Here is a 19,428-nt window from a genome sequence, read left to right as displayed (position 1 = left end):
CATACAGTATTTTAATGTCTTTAAATCTTAGTCTCTGAAGTACCCATTTTATTCAGTCTCTTATGATTGTAAATTAACATACATTCTAATGTGTTATAGACTGAACTGTGTTCCCCAAAATTCATCTGTTGAAGCTTTAATCTTCAATTTGTCTATAATTAGAGACGGTGCTTTTAAACAGGTAATTAAGTTTAAATGAGGTCATAAGGGTGGGGCTCTAATCCGATATGACCGGTGACATTAGAAGAGGAAGAGATAGTAAGGCTGTTCAAGCACAGAAAAAAAAAGGCCAGAAAGAAGGTGTCCATCTGTAAACCAAAGGAGACAAGCCTTAGGAGAAACCAATTCTGCTGGAATCTTGATCTTAGACTTTCAACCTCCAAAACTGAAAAAAATTCTTTTGTGTAAGCCACCTAGTCTGTAGTGTTTTGTTAAGGCAACACTAGCATACTAATGTGTAATGCCAAGTAGCAGTAGTGTTCCTTATTAAGCCTTGAATAAATGCACAGTAATTTATAGATTGCATTAAAAGGAAAATTATCCATGTGTCTGTTGTGAATGACATCAAATGTATACAATTTCTTCTTAGGTAAGAGCCAGACATGGGATAAGGAGGAACCTGGTATTCTTAATTTGACTGTACATAGAACCCTTTCACTTTGAACAATTTTCAAGTTAGTTCATCTCTCAATCTAAAACTAGAGCAAAACACCATTGCTATTAAGACGATCTAAAAATTATAAAAATCCCACTCTAAAAAAAAAATCTCTCAGATGTGTAAAACCACAGCATACCTTCATTTTCTCAATATGCAATACCACAGGGAAACGTCGTTTTCTTCTATTGGACTTTAGGAACATTTTAAGAAAGATTTTGGTCTTTGGGACTTGCATGATGTAACAATTCACTAGCTTGCGATATGGGGTGTTTTTATTAGGGGCACCCTTCTCTGCATCCTCAAGGACACGTCCTCAGGCCCTGCCCATTCTGATGGTTGTCTGCCTGAGGCCTGCTGCTTCCTCCAGGCAGCTAGTGGGGAGCCGCACCTGGGCCCAGGTGCCTCCCAGTGCACCTGCCCTCCTTCCCCCAGCAGAGCTCCCGGAGGCAGTCATCAGAGCGCTTTCACTCTTACACCCCTGCATGGTTCGGCGACACACTGCAGGCGTTTGTATTTGTTCAATAAAACCAAACTGAACTCTATGATGAACTTTTCCCCGGGATTACAAGTTCTTCCAAAGAAAATGCAGGAAATTTAAATATTTTTTTTAAAACCTCAAAACCACTAACAACTCTAACAAAACACATTTGAGTTTTTCTTGTTACTGCTGCACCTTCATTACACGGATATTTAAGAATGAACATGGGGTCGGAACATTTTTTTTTGAACACAGTTGTGAGAAATGCTTTGTCATTGCTGATGGTGTCTGGACACATCACAACGTACTCTAACCGACCCATTAGCCACTCTACTGAATAAAATGTCTTAAAATGTGAGTCCATAAGTGCCCTAAAGAAGCTATATTTATATGAATACACAGAAATTTACTTTCTTATAGTTATCAATGAGGACTCGGAACCTGGTCTGAATCTTTGCTGCTCAGTTTTCTCCCCGCACCTGAGCGCCAGCCACAAATCCGAGAGTGTTTCCCTGGTAACGCATTCAGTCCCCGTCTCTCCCCGCCCCTCCCCTTCTCTTCTCGCGAGAAGAGAGAACCCGTTCTTCCGTTAACGTAGACCTGTAAGCAGGTCTTTTCGCCTGACCGTTGGCTCCGCGCATGTGCAGTAGAGTTGGCGCGAGTCAGCGGCTTCCGGCCAGAGATCATGGTGCGTTTTCGGGGTCATTTTTTGTGCTTCCTGGACGCAAATCCACGCGGGCCGTGGGAATTCAGGGCCCGCGCATCTGCCGCGGGCTTAGCCAAAGCGGGGGGTGTGGCCCGGTGGCCCGCCACCCTTAAAGGAACGGAGGAAATGCGATAGGGTTGCCGAAGTTCGGACTGGGAGAGCCGGGAGGGAAGCCGGTTGGCCTGGGGAGTTGGGACTCCGGCCGGGTGGCGGGAAGGGCACTGCTGTGTGCGCAGGGATGCGACTCCATGTAACTGGAACAAATCTTACACTTGTCCGCGAGAGATGAGGTCCAGCAAAACAAAGAAAATGCAAATCCCAGTGTAGACCAAGGCCGAATGCATACTCCTCCCCACGCGCCCTCAGCTCCCTCACATGAACACTGGCCCCTCTAAAAGTTACAAACAAAACTGAGATCCCTGGCGGGAATCCGCCTGAGTGCAGAGTGAAGCGCATGGGCAGCGAATGGCCGCTGCGGAAGGCTTTATTTAGGAAGCTTTTAAAGCCTTACCGCGCAAAGGGGGTAGTGTCTCCCGAAACTTTGTGGTGGAGTTTCCTAAATTAGCCCTTGGGCTAGTCCTTGTGACATATTTCAAAAACACGCTATAGAGCGACTGCAGACATGACCACCAACACATAAATTACGTGCTAAGACATTTTTATCTGTTGAAGCATGAAGCTGTTTTCTTTAAGTGACCAGCCACTTCTTTGTTGATGACAGTACAGCGCTGATGAGGTTATAATTCAGGGTTCCCTTTTCATATCCGGATACTAAACTGTAAAACATGTCGGAAAGACATTTTAAAGATGAGGGAAAGTACGTGCAACTTTTACTTGCTGTTATGAAGGATACGAGTGTGATTTCTTAAACGGAGTCGTTTCTTTTTGATTAATTCTGGTGCTTTTTGTTTTTGAATAGATGCAAGGGGAGTCTAACCCTAGTGCTTCCCTTATCGACAGAACCATCAAGATGAGAAAAGAAACAGAAGCTAGGAAAGTGGTTTTAGCCTGGGGACTCCTAAATGTGTCTATGGCTGGAATGATATATACTGAAATGTAAGTTAATCAGGAAAAAAAAAAATTTTTTTTTAAGAGGCCAATGGTTGGCTCCACAGGTTTTTTTTTGTGTTTGTTTTTATTTTGGTGTGTTTTGTATTTTAAAGACATTGAAAAGCCTTTCTAATTTTTTCAGGACTGGAAAATTGATTAGTTCATATTATAATGTGACATACTGGCCTCTCTGGTATATTGGTAAGTCATTAATTTTCACTGTGAATTAGAGTTACTGTCAATGAAAAACTGCACTCGAGTTTACCTCAGCTTAGTATCCATGCCTTCATCCAACAAATATTTGAGTGCCTACTGTGTTCCAAAAACTGAATGCAGCAGGAAGGGAACAAAGTCCCTGCCCTCATGGAAGGGACATTCCAGGAGAGGAGACAATCGCATTAAACAATACAATTCTAGAGAATAATGAGGTCTGTGAAGAAAAATAGTTTGGGGCAGTGAGATCTGTATTTGTTACTCTCCCTGAAATGCCTTTCCTACTTCTCTAATTTTTTACCTTTCAAAACCAATCAGATTTCTACAGCATTGATGCCTTCCTCAGTCTCCTCGTTTCTTCATCTCCCTGCTCTTCAGTCGTCTTTGGGTATAGAGTCCTATGGCCATTAAAGGAAATTCCATCGTCTAATGTACACATTAGTCTAAAGCAGCCGTGGGCAAACTACGGCCCGTGAGCCGGATCGGGCCCGTTTGAAATGAATAAAACTAAAAAAAAAAAGACCGTACCCTTTTCTGTAATGATGTTTACTTTGAATTTATATTAGTTCACACAAACACTCCATCCATGCTTTTGTTCCAGCCCTCCGGTCCAGTTTAAGAACCCATTGTGGCCCTCGAGTCAAAAAGTTTGCCCACCCCTGATCTAAAGTCTGTGATAGAAGTAGTGTGGAAAATGGAAGAGCAAGAGTTTTGGAATCTCCATACCTGAGTTAGAATCAAGAATTAGCTGTGTGCTCTTGCAAAATAACTTTATTTCTCTACAACTGTTGGTTGATCTTTAAAATAAAGATGAAAATGTTTATTGTACTAGTTTTAAGGATTAGTGATACTATTTTGAAACTTAGTAGTAAGTACCCTACACATAATAGACATTAAGTGGTAACTGATAGGAAAAAGAAGTTTTCCATTTTGTTAATTGGCTAAAGTATAAAGAGTTCTGTTTCCCCTTTTAAATGTTTCACACACACACCCTTTAAAAAAAATGAATTGTTGTTTTCTTACAGAGCTTGCCCTTGCATCTCTCTTCAGCCTAAATGCTTTGTTTGACTTTTGGAGATATTTCAAATATACTGTGGCACCAACAAGTCTGGTTGTTAGCCCTGGACAGCAAACACTTTTAGGGTTAAAAACAGCTGGTAAGTGTTTGCGTCTTTTGCAAAGATGGGGGAAAGGTTGGCAATAACTCTTTCTCAGTTTAATTTTCCCTTTTTCTAGACTCAGCTGGAAGGGGCTTAGGCCATCCGGTTCAACTATATTAAGCAGGTCTATAATAAATTGTCTTAAGACCAGTGACTATTATTCCTGTATGTATAGATTAAATGAAATTAGCAATCAATAGCCTCCTGAAAGTTTGTTCTGTTTAATTATAATTAAAATTAAATTACTAATGCTTGCTGCATTGAAGCTAATTTCTTATTTTGAACTCTGGAAATGGTAAACAACTAATTTGTGTCTTTTGGTAATAATACTTTATGTAATTTAACAACCAAGTTCTCTTACTTTCCTTTTTGTTTTTTGAAGAAAAAGATTCAGTTCATTAAATCTGTTTTCATAGAAATGTTATTTATATACACACACATTTTATTTATTTGCCATTTATTTATGTTTCTTCTAGTTGTACAGACTACTCCTCCACATGACCTGGCAGCCACCCAAATTCCTCCCTCTCCACCTTCTTCAATTCAGGGTCAGAGTGTGTTGAGTTACAGCCCATCTCGTTCACCCAGTACCAGCCCCAAGTTCACCACCAGCTGTATAACTGGATACAGCCCTCAGCTACAAGGGCTGTCGTCAGGGGGCAGTGGTTCTTATAGCCCAGGAATGACCTACTCACCCATCAGTGGTTATAATAAGGTAAGGACTCTTTTCTCTTGGCCAGTCAAGTTATTTCAGAATTTGGAGGTACCTATACAATCTATTGAGTTGAAATTCCTCATTTCATCAATGAAGAAATGGAGAAACAGTGGGTAATGGAGTTTCCCAAATTGCCCATTTAAGAGCCAATAATAGACCCAGATTTTAGTTAGAAGTTTTTGTTTTTTAAAAAATATATATTGTTATTGACTTTGGGGGGGGGGGGGGGGGGGCAAGGGAGAGAGAAGAGAGAAACACCAACGTGCGAGCATATCGATTGAGCCCGAAACCTGGCATGAGCCCTGACCAGGAATCAAACCACTAACATTTTGGTGCATGGGAGGACACTCCAACCAACTGAGCCACCCAGTCAGGGCTATAAAGGATATTATAGGAAAATGTTTGGTTAAATTTAAATAAAACAGGGACATAAAATTAAAAATGGATAGTATTGTCATTTATGTGAAAAAAATACATTGACATAGCCATATACATGTAAAGATTTGAAAGTACATAAAATGTGAAAAGGGATTATATTATCTCTGGGTGGCAAAGTTCTAAGTGTGACTTTTTTTTTTTTCATACTTCTTAGTTGTGTTAAAACATGCATATATCACTTTAAAAAAATAGGCTTTATATTTGAGCAGTTTTAGGGTCCTAGAAAAATTGAGTGAAAGATGCAGAGATTTCCCATATGCCCCCTGCACACAGGCACAGCCTTCCCAACTGTCAACATCAGGCTCAAGAGTGGTACAGTTGTTAGAATTGAAGAACCGACACTGACACATCATTCTCACCCAGAGTCCATGGCTCACATTAGGGTCCACTCTTGATGCTACACATTCTGTGGGTTTGGTCAAATATACAAAGATGTGTATCCACCATTATGGTATACAGACTATTTCTATTGCCTTAAAAATCCTTATGCCGCCCTAACCGGTTTGGCTCAGTGGATAGAGCGTCGGCCTGCAGACTGAAGGGTCCCAGGTTTGATTCCCGTCAAGGGCATGTTCCTTGGTTGCGGGCACATCCCCAGTAGGGAGTGTGCAGGAGGCAGCTGAATCCATGATGTTTCTCTCTCATTGATGTTTCTAACTCTCTATCCCTCTCCCTTTCTCTCTGTAAAAAGTCAATAAAATATATATTTTTAAAAAAATCCTCATGCTCCGTGTCCCTCCCCATTCAGTGTCAGGATTCAGTGTCAGCCCTGAACCTTCCTTTCTGTAAGTTGAGGGGGAGGGGTATCATATCAGCAGCAGTCATCAACCCACCAATGGGATCTACTGAGTGATGAATGGATTGCTGTTTAAATGCTAAGAGTCACTGGCCTGACCAAAACACAGCATGGCCACGGGGTTCCTGTAGAGATGGCCCTCAGTTTCCACCTTTCCCCAAAACATTTGCCTCTTGCCTGATGGGGGAGGGGTTTCTCAAGACCCCTGACTGGAGCCCATTGAGCTCTCTCCCTGCCTGTGTAGATAGGGCAGGGGTGGGCAAACTTTTTGACTCGAGGGCCACAATGGGTTCTTAAACTGGACCGGAGGGCCGGAACAAAAGCATGGATGGAGTGTTTGTGTGAACTAATATAAATTCAAAGTAAACATCATTACATAAAAGGGTACGGTCTTTTTTTTTTTCAGTTTTATTCATTTCAAACGGGCGGATCCGGCTCACGGGCAGTAGTTTGCCCACGGCTGAGATAGGTGCTATGAAGTGGGGCTGGGGACCAAGAGCTGTTACTGCCATTTGGAAATACTTGCCTTGCGTAGATCCAGCCTTGATGTTTTTCTGATATCCTAGTGATAGCAGACCCTGCACAAAGTGTTATCAGAGTTAATACTGTGAGGAGACAAAATAATGAAAATAGTTTTACCAAAAAAATGAACCATCACATAATGTTTGCATTTTATCATTGATTTGAGTGCATCTTTAGAAAACTGAATGTAACAAAAACCCAGGACATTTTTGGAAATTGTATGCTCTCTAGCAACTTTGTGTGAATTTTTATACAGGCACTGTTATATGAGTTATAAAATGTTTAAAAATAGAAAAAAAAATCCACATGTTCCACTTATTCATCCTTCCCCCAACCCCTGACAACAGCTGATCTTTTTATTGTCTCCATAGTTTTTTTTTGTTTGTTTTTTTGAATCCTCACCTGAGGATATTTTTCCATTGATTTTTAGAGAGAGTGGAAGAGAGCAGGAAAGGCAGAGAGAAATATCAGTGTGAGAGAAACACATCGATTGGTTGCCTCCTGCACAAGCCCCGACCAGGGCCTGGGTTAGGGAGGAACCTAACTAGAATCAAACCCCGGACCCTTCGATCCTTAGGCCAATGCTGTATCCACTGAGCCAAACCGGCTAGGGCTGTCTCCATAATTTTGCCTTTTTCAGAATACCATATAGTTGTCATTGTATTGTATGTAACCTCAGATTAGCTTCTTTCACTTAATATGCATTTAGCTTCCTTTATGTTTTTTCATAGCTTCTTTTAGTGCTGAATAATATCCCATTGCCCAGATGTGCCACAGTTTGTCTATTTACCTACTAAAGTAGGTTGCTTCCAAGTTTTGGCAGTTATGAATAAAACTATATAAACATCTGTGTGCAGGTTTTTGTGTGGACATAAGCTTTCAACTCCTTTGGGTAAATACCTGTGAGCACGATTGCTAGATGTATGGTAAGAGTATGTTTAGTTTTGTAAGAAACCATCAGGCTGTCTTCCAAAGTGGCTGTACCATTTTGCATTCCCACCAGCAATGAACGAGAGTTCCTATTGCTTCATATCCGGGTCAGCATGGTCGTGTCAGTGGTCTGGATTTTATTATTGGTGTATTACTTTTTGAAAGTCAAAAGCCAAAACAAAAGTAAATTTCAATTAAGTAAAATAAAGGTTATTTTTATTTTGTATAGTTGGCAAGTCATAGTCCCTCTCCTTCTTCGTACCCTACCACTGTCGGACCCGTGGAGGGCAGTGGATTGCGATCTCGCTACCGTTCTTCACCCACTGTCTATAACTCCCCTACTGACAAACACGACTACATGACAGACCTACGAACCTTGGATACTTTTCTTAGAAGTGAAGAAGAGAAACAGCATAGAGTTAAGCTGGGTATGTACATATATTTTTAGACCTAACATATATATGGTGTCACTTTACATTATCCTTAACCTATTATTTCCGTTACTTGGATTATCTGTGCATAGATGTTAAGTCTTTTTAACTTATATACCTTGTGTAGCTTAGGAGAGAAATACATTTTGTTTTTATATTTTATGCAGTTAGAGTTAAGTTCCAAATTTAAGAAGTAAAATAAAGCTGAACTAACTGAGAAATCTTGAACCTTTCATCTACATTAAGATTGAAAGCTTTTTTATATAATGTAAGTTTTATAATTTCTATTTAAAAGTTAAGACTATCAAATTTTTTTGAAGTGGCCGGTACAGCAAAGCTCAGTGAAGTGATAGTTGTCTCCTTTGGGAAGGTTGGTTTGGCCTGGAACGATGAAGGACAGAGCAGGGATTTACGCTGAAAGTGCTGCTGTTTTTCAAAACATTTTAAACTTATCTTTAATTTACCTTGGGAAACAATGTTAGAAAATGTTAATCTATTTGTGGTGGATTTGATTATTACAAAGTCAATTATTTGACACCAGATTAGGTTATTGAGCAGAGTAATGATTTTTCCCCCTCAGGAACTTTCACAGAAAGCACATTAGGTGCTAAAGCATGGCCACAATGAGGAAGCCAGTTATTGGACCATGACTCTTTGTGTCACTTTAAATCTCTCCATTGATTTTTAATATAATTTGGCCTGGAATTGCCACAAATGTCAGAGAAACAAATCAATATTATCTTGTTATTTGTCAATGCGTGCTATTTCTTTTAAATTTTGAAATATTTCAAGAACACTGAAAACTATAGGCTATAGTTCAAAGAACAATCTATTAACCCTCTACATATCCTTGTCATAGCCAGAGCTTTTCTGACTTCCGTTTTTATTTCTTCTTTGGCATAAAGGAATTGTTTGGAAATATTGTTATTATTGATTAGTGTTGCTTTTAATTTCCAAATATATGAAATGAAAGGCTTGGTTATCTTTTTTCTATTCTCTAAGTTGATTGTGCTATGGTTAGAGATTCTGATCTGTACCCTATTGATTTTTGGTATTTTTTTCAGACTTGCTTTTAGGCCTGCTGTGTGATGATTTTTTATAAATGGTTCTTGTTATATTGAAAAAAATGCATAGTCTCAAATATCGGACCCCATATTTATTTATTTAGTAAGCTTTTTGGTGGTGTTCTTAAGTTCTTTATTAATTTTTGTCTGCTTGATCGATTAGTCACGAAGGAACTGTGTTAAAAACTGTCACTGATTGTCTTCCAGTAAATATCTCCTCGTAATTGTGTCAAATTTGCTAAGTGTCTATGAGACTTTGTTAAGTGCATGTAAATTCAGAATCGTTAATATCTTTCTGGCCAATTACTCCTTTTATCACTTAGGCTTTTTGCCTTCAAGAATATTTTGTCTGACATTAACACAGCTGTACTGTTTTCATTTGGTTAGCATTTGCTGGGTACATCTATGTTTATCCCTATACTTTTAACACTTCTGTGCCCATAGATTTTAGTTAAGTATTTTGTACAAATTAATTTGTAAATAATAAGTATTTGGTGGGGGGGGAGCTACTTTGAGACTATACAAATATCCTCTTTCTCATTAAATTTGACTTCCTAGTTTTAACATCCTTTTGAGATTCTTTTCAAAATTAATTATTACTATGTTTGTTGTCGTGGCTTTCTAATTCTGTCATTCTTTTAACATTTATACCTTATTTGTTTAAACTTTTTTGTGATATATACGTAAGATTTATCATTTTAACCATTTTTTAATTGAATTTATTGGGAGTGACATTGGTTAATAAAACTATATAGGTTACAGCCCTGGCCCAGTGGCTCAATTGATTGGAGCATCGCATATACAAAAGATGATGAGTTCAATCTCCAGTCAGCACATATGGGAGGTAGCAGATCAGTGTCTCTCTCTCTCTCTGTCTCTCTCTCTCTCTTTTCCTCTCGCACTAAAAAAATAAAATCATTGGGTAAGGCTTAAAAAAAATTACATAGGTTTCAGGTGTACAATTTAATACATCAACTATATATTGTATTGTGTATTCATCACCCCAAGTCTCCTTCCATCATCACATTTTGACCATTTTTAAGTGTATAATTCAGTGGTATTAAGTACATTCACATTGTTGGGCAACCACCTTTCATATTTATTTATTGGCATTGTACTCTAAGATGGACCTTTTTCTTCTTCTCAATTATGTCATTTATTTTAATGGTTATATTGTCTCAGATTTGGCTAGTGGGCCTCTGACTTCAGTGTTCTTTAGACATGACATTATTCATTCTTGAGCACTTTTTTTTTTTAACTTTTGCGGACCACAAGATATTTCAGACTCCTTTTGTATTTTTCCTACTACCTGGCTCTGGAGTCATTCTGTTTCTTTAAGAGGCTGTAGTTGCTTTTAGTGAAAAATAATATTTAGAAATTAGTATCTGGGTATTGGATGTGCCATGTTAATGGGGTGTCATTACTCTAGGTCCTCTCAGCAGACAGCTAGGAAATATATCTATAATAGAGGCCCGATGTATGAAATTCATGCGGAGGGCGGGGGTGCCCTCAGCCTGCACCCCCTTGCAGTTCGGGACCTCTCACTCCTAACTGCCCGTCTGCTCGCTCCTTACCGCTTGGCTCGCCACTGTGCTCGCCAGCCGTGAGCCCAGCTTCTGGTTGAGCAGCGCTCCCCCAGTGGGAGCACATTGACCACCAGGGGCAGCTCCTGCATTAACCTTTTCCCCCCTCGTGGTCAGTGCATGTCATAGCAACCGGTTATTCTGGTTGTTCCACCATAACCGTTGCTGGACTTTTATTATATAGGTATGTACATGCACATACACATCTATATGTATTTCTACATCTATCCATCTATATTAATCCATCAGTTGATTCTTCAATAACATGGGTTTGAATGGCATGTGTCCACTAACAAGTGTTTCGTTTTGTTTTTTCAGTAAATATGTACAGTACTGTAAATACATGTTCTCTTATGATTTTCTTTCTTTTTTAAATATTTTTATTGATTTCAGAGAGGGAGAGAAAGAGGGAGAGATAGAAACATCAATGATGAGAGAGAATTACTGATTGGCTGCTTCCTGCACGCCCCCTACTGGGGATCGAGCCTGCAACCCAAGCATGTGCCCTTGAACAGAATTGAACCCGGGACCCTTCAGTCCACAGGCCAATGCACTATCCACTGAGCTAAACCAGCTAGGGTTCTTAATGATTTTCTTTTTTTTTTTTTTTTAAATATATTTTTATTGATTTTTTACAGAGAGGAAGGGAGAGAGACAGAGAGTCAGAAACATCGATGAGAGAGAAACATCGATCAGCTGCCTCCTGCACACCCCCCACTGGGGACGTGCCCACAACCCAGGCACATGCCCTTGGCCGGAATCGAACCTGGAACCCTTCAGTCCGCAGGCCGACGCTCTATCCACTGAGCCAAACCGGTTTCGGCTTAATGATTTTCTTAATAGCATTTTCTTTTCTCTAGTTTACTTTATTGTAAGAATACAGTACATAATACATATAACACACAGAATATGTGTTAATCGACTGTTTATGTTATGGGTAAAGCTTCTGGTCAACAGGAGACTATTAGTAGTTAAGTTTTGACAGAGTTGAAAGTTATACATAGATTTTTGACTGGAAGGGTGGGTTAGGTGCCCCTAACCCCCGCATTGTTCAAGGGTCAACTGTATTAAAAACCTTGAGTTCATACTAATACTTCCAATTCCAATCCAGCCATGCTGGGTTTATTCTAGCCTCTTCTCCCTTTCTGTATTTGTAACTTCTTTCTCCAGTAGTGAGAAACCGGGCCCTCATGTACTCTTTCTCACGTACCCACTTTTTTGCTAAAGAGCCACTTCATCCCTAAATAGTTCACATGCATCTCCTGAGAACAAGGACACTTTCCTTTCTATCTTAAGTATTTTCAATATGATCATCATACTTAAGATACTACCATTATTCATGTTCACATTTCCTACACAGTAATGACCTTTGTAGCCCCCCCCCCCCTTTTACTAATCTAATTAAGGTTCACGTATTGCATTTAGTTGTCATGCTTCTGTCTTCTTTAATCTAGAAAACTTAAGGTTTTTTGCATCTTTTATGACATTTACATTTTGAAGAGGTTAGGCTAGTTGTATTGCACAATTGGATTTATGTGATCATTTTCTCATTAGAATCAGTTTAAATATTTTTTGTCAAGAATACAACTTAGGTGGTGATGTGTTCCTTTTAGTGTATGACATCAGGAGACACATGATATCTTCTTGTTCCTTTATTGATAATGTTAAATTGGATCATTGGCCAAGGTGATGCAACCTGATTTCTCCATAATAGCTTTTCCCTTTTGTAATTTACAAATAATCTGTAGTGTGATTCTTTGAGACTGTGAATATACGGTACTGTTCCCCATACAGCCTTTCAACAAGTGATTTTAGCTAGCATCCGTTGATGGTCCTTTCCCAATAAGTGAATATAGTGGTAATTTCACAATGTAAGCTTGCTAATACTTTTCATTTCTTCTACATTTAGTCGTTTAGCATTCTTCTGTAAAGAACTTTCTGTTTACCCCACAGTTTGTTCATTTTAGTCAGTTGGGACTCATGGTTGGTTCTTTCTTTAGCAACGTCTAAACTGCTTTTAACTAATTGAGTTTTTTAATTCGTATTTTTTCATTTTTCAGTTTTATTTGGCTTTCTTTCAAATATGCCTGGTTTATTTTAGAGTATCTTGTTTTGTTCCTGTCTTCAATTCCTCTCCTATCTCAATCACTTAAACATACTTTAACAAAGCTTCTGTCTAATAGTTCAGTTATCTGACGTTCGTGGAGGTGAAATACTAACATTTTTTTATCTTCTGGATTCATGCTTTGAGCTTTTTTCCTTGTGATTCATCTGTTTTTCTTTTGTGTTTTTGGTAGGCTCATCTTCAGTAGAGTTTTATCTGTGCTTTTTCTATCCTGGGTGGGCTGGATGTAAGCCTTGTTTTCTCTGAGAAGTTTGTATATGACTCTGCCAGGTCCCTAAGGAATATCATTAACTTTGAACTAACTTAAGTACTGTCTAGGCTTAAAAAATTAATCTCCCAACAGCCTAAGACACATAAGCTTCCTTGTTATCTCTTGGTACCCAGTGGTCAGATTATTTTCTTATCCACCGAGAATGTGGCCTCTGAGGTTCCTGGTCCTATGCCAGGTGCAAGGGATGGAGGTTGGAGAAAGGTCTCTATCCAACTCTCTACATCTTTATTTCCTATATCTTTATTTCCTACATCTTCATTTCCTACATCTTCATTTCCAGTTCCCATTTGGCCACTGAAATCCAAGCCGATAGGTATCCTAAAACCTACAAAATTCTTCAGAGCAGCCACAGCATCAGCTTACACACAGGCCACTCTGATTTTCACTTCTCTCTTCATTTCTAGCCACTGGCTATTCCTCTTAACTTTTTTGCAAGCTCCATTACCCATTGAAATAAAGTGTTTTATTTTAATAAATAAATAAATATATATATATATATATATATATATATATATATATATACACACACTAGGGGCCCAGTGCACAAATTTGTGCACCTTGAAAGGAACTGTGGGCACAGGGGCGGGTCTCAGCCCATCCTCCATGCCCCCGCCTAGCCCCTCCCACTACGCCTCCCTGTCTACCAGCAGCTCCACTCCTGCTGCCGCCACTGCTCCCACACACTGACGGTGCTGGCCCCACTTGCACCCACTGACAGTGCGGAACGATTGGGGCTGGCATCAGCAGCGGGTGCAAGCCAGGGCTCCGGCACTGGTGCCAGCTGCGAGTGCGAGCAGGGCCAGCGACAGGAGTGGGTGCAAGAGGTGGCTGCCTGCCCTGATCACCCCTCAGGAGCAAGAGGAAGTGAAGAAAGCCCTGAGGGGCAATCAGGGCCGGCTGCCGCCGCTCACACTTACTGACAGCGTGGAACGATCAGGGCCAGTGGGCACAAGCATCGGGCAGGACCACAGCGCACAGGAGCAAAGAATTTTCAGTAACTTGCCCTGATGACAGTAACCAGTGCCCTGCCTTGGTCTGGCGCCCCTTCTCATCTACTCCACCATCCTGCATCGGCCAACGCCTGCCATGTTCTGCGCATGCCCCCTGGTGGTCAGCACACATCATAGCAACCGGTTGTTAGGTTTTTCCGCCGTTCGGTCTATTTGCATATTAGGGTTTTTATATATATAGATAGTAAGAGATCAACCGAAGGACTTGTATGCATGCATATAAGCATAACCAATGGACATAAGACACTGGGAGGTAAGGGAGGCCAGGGGATTGTCAAGGGCGGGTGGGGAAAAAAAAGGACACATATGTAATACCCTTTGTAATACTTTAAGCAATAAAAAAAAAAACATTTCTATTTGTGATTGTTGTGTGTGGGTATGAAGTATCAATTGGTATCCTATCTAATAATAGACAAACAGGGTAATTGACCATACCTTCGCTATGCCTCCCATTGGCTAATCAGCTCAATATGCAAATTAACCGCCAACAAAAATGGTGGTTAATTTGCATACAGCGCGAAGCGTAGGAGCGAAGATTGAAGGCAGCTCCGGCCGGAGCGAAGGCCTGGGTCCCGGGTGCTGGAGGAAAACCGGTGCTGGCAGCTAAGGGGAGGGAAGGCCTATTGCACAAATCTTCGTGCAACAGGCCTCTAGTTTTTTATATTAGTTAAACTCTGAAAAAATAAGCCCTTTATAAGTATATAATTATCTTTCAAAACTTGCTGTTTATTCAAATACTGTGCTAAGTGCTAGGGGAAAAAAATACTCTCTGCCCTCCAGAAGCTCACATTCTATTTGGAAAGAGTTAAACTATGGCCCAGTGTTGCTTGGTTGGTTGGAGTGTTGGTCCCACACTCTGGAGGGCCTTGGGTTCGATTCCTGGTCAGGGCATGTGCCCAGTTTTCAGGTTTGATCACTGGTTGGGGCATGTGCAAGAGGCAACCAATCTGTGTTTCACTGTCATGTGGATGTTTCTCTCTCTCTCTCTCTCTCTCTCTCTCTCTCTCTCGCTCTCCCTCCCGCTTCCTCTCTCTCTCTAAAATCAATTTTTTTAAAAAAGCATGTCAGGTAAGGTTTTAAAAAAGAAAGATAATTGACTTTAATGTGATAATTACTCTCATAATTATAGGACTAAGTCCCTAAATATAACTTTTTACATTTCCTAGAAGTAAATTATTCAGAAGTGTGATCAGCAGTCTCTTTTATTTCAACACAGGAATTACAACAGGATATGAGTAAACACAGTGTAGTGCAGGGAAGAGTGAGTTTAGTTGCTAGCCCAAAGAGTAGTTTATTAATAGGAGGCTGTAGTTATCCCATTCAGAAAGATTTAAGCAAGGAACTTCCTTAGCCTATTTATTTCCTGAATAAATCTCTCTTTTATTTCTCGTTGAATCATTTGAAAGTCTTAGAGAGTGAAACAAGCTTAATTTTACAACCAAACAAACCACTTTCCACACTTACGATTATGGCTCTTAAATTAATACTGTTCCGAAATGTCCTTGTTAACTTTTAGCATAAGTAGTTCATGTTCTCTAAAGAAAAAATAATGCTAGGGAGGAGAAAAAAGAGAAGCGCCTTGAGGCTCTGTCTTCCTTGGTTGCCCTTGCCTCTGTGCCTAGGTACCCTGTGCTCACATACTAACTCTAGATGTCAAAATGCCTACTACACACTGATTCTCTTTAAATTCATCATTGTAGGGAGCCCAGATTCTACCTCGCCTTCCACCAGTCCTACTTTCTGGAACTACAATCGTTCTATGGGAGATTATGTACAAACTCTAAAGAAGTTTCAATATCAGCTTGCCTGTAGGTCCCAGGCTCCATGTGCTAACAAAGATGAAGCCGATCTTGGTTCTAAACAAGCTGCAGAGGAGGTAAATGAAAATAAAAATGACTTAATATTTATGATTTACAGATTATTAGGAAGTCATCTTTTTTACTTCTGGAACTCTTTTTGTCCCTGTAACCTCCACTTTTACTGGCGGATAACATAAATTTGGCACATTAAAGAGTGGAAAGTCTCCTATCTAAATCTGTACCTAAAATGGAATAATACTGCATGTTTTACTCTTTATAACACATAGTTGACCTTAGTATCCTGCCTAAAACATTTTTCTGCATTCATTTATAAAAAGGTATCTCAAGTATCAATTTCTATTTAACATAAACAGAACTCTTGTTTTTAAAATATATTTAGGTTAAGAACAATTGACAGTCTAACTTCATCAGTTTAATACCAAATACAGGATTTTTACTTTGTTCCTAAAAAGCAAGAAGAATGTTTTTTAATCATACCGACATTAGGAATTTCAAAGATATGTCTGCATGAATAGCAACAAATGCGTAATAAAAAAAATATTACATATTAGATCATTATTGACATGTATGAAGTTTTTTCCCCCAAAGTATTCCAAATATTTTTGAGGTTGAGGAAAAGAATAACTGATTTCTGGCAAGATTTTTTTCCTCACTGATTGTTCATTTTAAACGTTTTTAATAGGTTTGGGCAAGAGTGACTATGAATAGACAACTTCTTGACCATATGGATTCATGGACAGCTAAGTTCAGAAATGTAAGTTTGACATTACTCTTTGGACATTATTAGTGCCTCTTAATATACAAAGTATGTTATTAGAATATCAATTAGAGATCTTAATTATTAATTAGATATCAGAAATTGTAAAAGTGCAATATGGATGGAACATATATAAGGATAAACTTGACATTTACCTTATGGAGTCCATTTTTTGTGTGTGTGTGTCCATTTTTAAGGGATTTTTTTCCCCTCTATGTTTAGTAAATCAGTGTCTTTTGAATAGATAAAGGAACAATATGACCTTCTTCCCTTTTCCAACATCTCAATTTTATTTTTCAAAGAGCTTTTTTGTCAGAGCCTATTGTGTGTCTAGAAATGTGTGGGAAACAAAATGAGGTTCTTGCGGGAGGCTCGGTTGGTTGGAGCATTGTCCTGTATACCAAAAAGATTTCAAGTTCAATTCCCAGTCAGATCACATGCCTGGGTTGCAGGCTTGATCTCCAGTGGGGAGCATGTGGGAGGCAGCTGATTGATGAATACATATCAGTTTCTTTGATTTGTTTTTTAAAGAAGAACCCTCTCTGTTTTTGGCCTGGAGGTTGGGAAGGCCAATTCTTCCATGTACAGAGTGCGTTAATTCCTTTGTTTCCACCCCTGCCTCTCTTTCTCGCCCTCTGTAGTGCCTGTATGTCCCAGGTTCTGCTGGGCACATTGGCCCCTCCTCCACTGCAGGTGTCCACGGAGATTCTGTAGAGGACACCACTTCTTCCCCTGTTTCATGTTGCAACAGTTATTCATCTGCAGCTACTCATTTCTAGAAATACCTTGAAATCACTTTCACTCCTTTTGCATTCTTTTATTGTAATTTAAATAGGGTATCAAGAGGGAGTGATGAAAAATAGCAGCCTATTTTCTTGAACCAGAAGTCTGGATGGGTTTTGTTTTTTTTTAAATATATTTTTATTGATTTCAGAAAGGAAGGGAAAGGGAGAGAGAAATAGAAACATCAGTGACAGAATCATCAATTGGCTGCCTCCTGTACCCCCTGCAGACTTGTGCCCTGACTGGAATCGAACCCTGGACCCTTCAGTCCCACTGAGCTAAACCAGCTAGGGCTGGATGACTTTTTAAAAATAAAATTTTTTCCCGGTCATATACACAATGGAATACTATGCTGCTGTAAAAAAGAAGGAATACTTACCATTTGCAACAGCATGGATGGAACTGGAGAGCATTATGCTAAGTGAAATAAGCCAGTCACTGAAAGAAAAATACCACATGATCTCACTCATTTATGGATAATAAGGACCATTATAAACTGATGAACAAAAATAGATACAGAGGCAGAGCAGCATTAAACAGACTGTCAAACTACAGCAGGAAGGCTGGGGAGGGATTGGCGGGGAGGGGGTGGGGGGGGGCGGATAAGAGATCAACCAAAGGACTTGTATGCATGCATATAAGCATAACCAATGGACACAAGACACTGGGGGGTAGGGGAGGCCGGGGGAAGGTCAAGGGGGGGAAAAAAGGAGACAAATGTACTAACTACTCTTTGTAATTATATTTTAAGCAATAAATAAATAAATAAATAAATTAAAATAAAATTTTTGCCCTGTCCTGTGTGCTTAGTGATTAGAGCAATGGCCAACACACCGCAGAGTCATGGGTTTGATTCCTAGTCAAGGGCACTTCAATCCCTCGCCCCTGTTGTGGCAAATGTGGGAGGCAACCAGTTGATGTGTCTCTCTCCCTCTCTCTCTCAATCCTCCTCCCCTCCCTCCTTTCCAGTCTCTCTAAAAATCAATGGGAAAAATATCCTTGGGTGAAAATTAACAAAAAGTGAAATACAATTAAATTAAAATAGATAAATAAAAATTCTTGAGCCCAGCCCTGGAGGAACTCAATCAGACTTTCTGGGAATGGGGCCTAGATCTCTCTCCTGAACCCCTTAGATCAGTTTGTTGCAGCGAAAGAGTAGCTGACAACGTAGAATGTGTTTAAATAAATGTTGGAAGTATGAATGAGTGAAATGATATTTTAGAATTGTACTCTCTCTTATTTCCACATATAGGCTTGTCTAAAGTGCCAATATATTTAAAATATAAAGGGTTGGGTGAGAGTATTAGCTTAAAAGAAATATAAGCACGATCCCTTATCTGAATTCCTTAGGCTACAGTGTTCTAAAATTTAGAATTTGGGGGATTTTTTTTTTTTAAGGAATAGTAGACATTTATTTGACCTGAAACTTTTTTCATCCTTTAATTTTATGGTTAAACAGACGCATGGAAACAGAAATGGTGGAAGTTTCTAAAAACATACACACACACAAAAAAAAGAAACAACACAAATAAACCAGATAAGCTATTTCCTTAGACAGTGTTTTCATTTCCTGGAATTAGTTTGATAATAGCCACACAAAGTGGCATTTGAAATTCCTAGTCCTAAAGTAATATGGTAATATTCACAAGCCAGTTTGAAATATAATACATTTGTTTGCTCCGTGGTTAGGGAATTGGGTGAGCCTGCTGAGTTAATCCTTTTAGCTTAGTATAATAAGCATAGAAAGAAACATTTAAGAAAAACTTAACATACAACTGGATGTTTCATATATTCTTCAAAAAAAAACCAGGCATATGTGATTTAAGACTATAACTTAATCAGCTTACTTAACTTGGACTTCAGGTAGCTGCTACTTCCATTCTCTTTCACTATACTCTGTAATATTTAAAGCACACAA

At 39.4% G+C, this 19,428-nt stretch overlaps 1 protein-coding gene across 1 annotated transcript in view; it reads left to right on the top strand.

Moving 5' to 3' along the window:
- The first annotated feature begins 1,777 nt into the window (after positions 1 to 1,777).
- The window catches only part of TMEM209 (transmembrane protein 209), a 31,475-nt gene continuing 13,824 nt past the window's right edge, over positions 1,778 to 19,428 (top strand). Inside the window, exons 1-8 of the mRNA XM_070423894.1 lie at positions 1,778 to 1,824; positions 2,762 to 2,898; positions 3,035 to 3,093; positions 4,131 to 4,262; positions 4,742 to 4,980; positions 7,896 to 8,094; positions 15,851 to 16,026; positions 16,653 to 16,724. Of these exons, the coding sequence (XP_070279995.1) occupies positions 1,822 to 1,824; positions 2,762 to 2,898; positions 3,035 to 3,093; positions 4,131 to 4,262; positions 4,742 to 4,980; positions 7,896 to 8,094; positions 15,851 to 16,026; positions 16,653 to 16,724 (1,017 nt within the window). The 5' untranslated portion in view covers positions 1,778 to 1,821. The remainder of the gene's footprint in view (positions 1,825 to 2,761; positions 2,899 to 3,034; positions 3,094 to 4,130; positions 4,263 to 4,741; positions 4,981 to 7,895; positions 8,095 to 15,850; positions 16,027 to 16,652; positions 16,725 to 19,428) is intronic.

Source organism: Myotis yumanensis, unplaced genomic scaffold (genome assembly GCF_028538775.1).
Source record: "Myotis yumanensis isolate MYYU_CA2020_CCGP unplaced genomic scaffold, mMyoYum1.0.hap1 SCAF_9, whole genome shotgun sequence".
NCBI classification, from domain to species: domain Eukaryota; kingdom Metazoa; phylum Chordata; class Mammalia; order Chiroptera; family Vespertilionidae; genus Myotis; species Myotis yumanensis.
The sequence above is the reverse complement of the archived record's forward strand: the minus strand, read 5'-3'. Positions and strand labels throughout refer to the sequence as shown.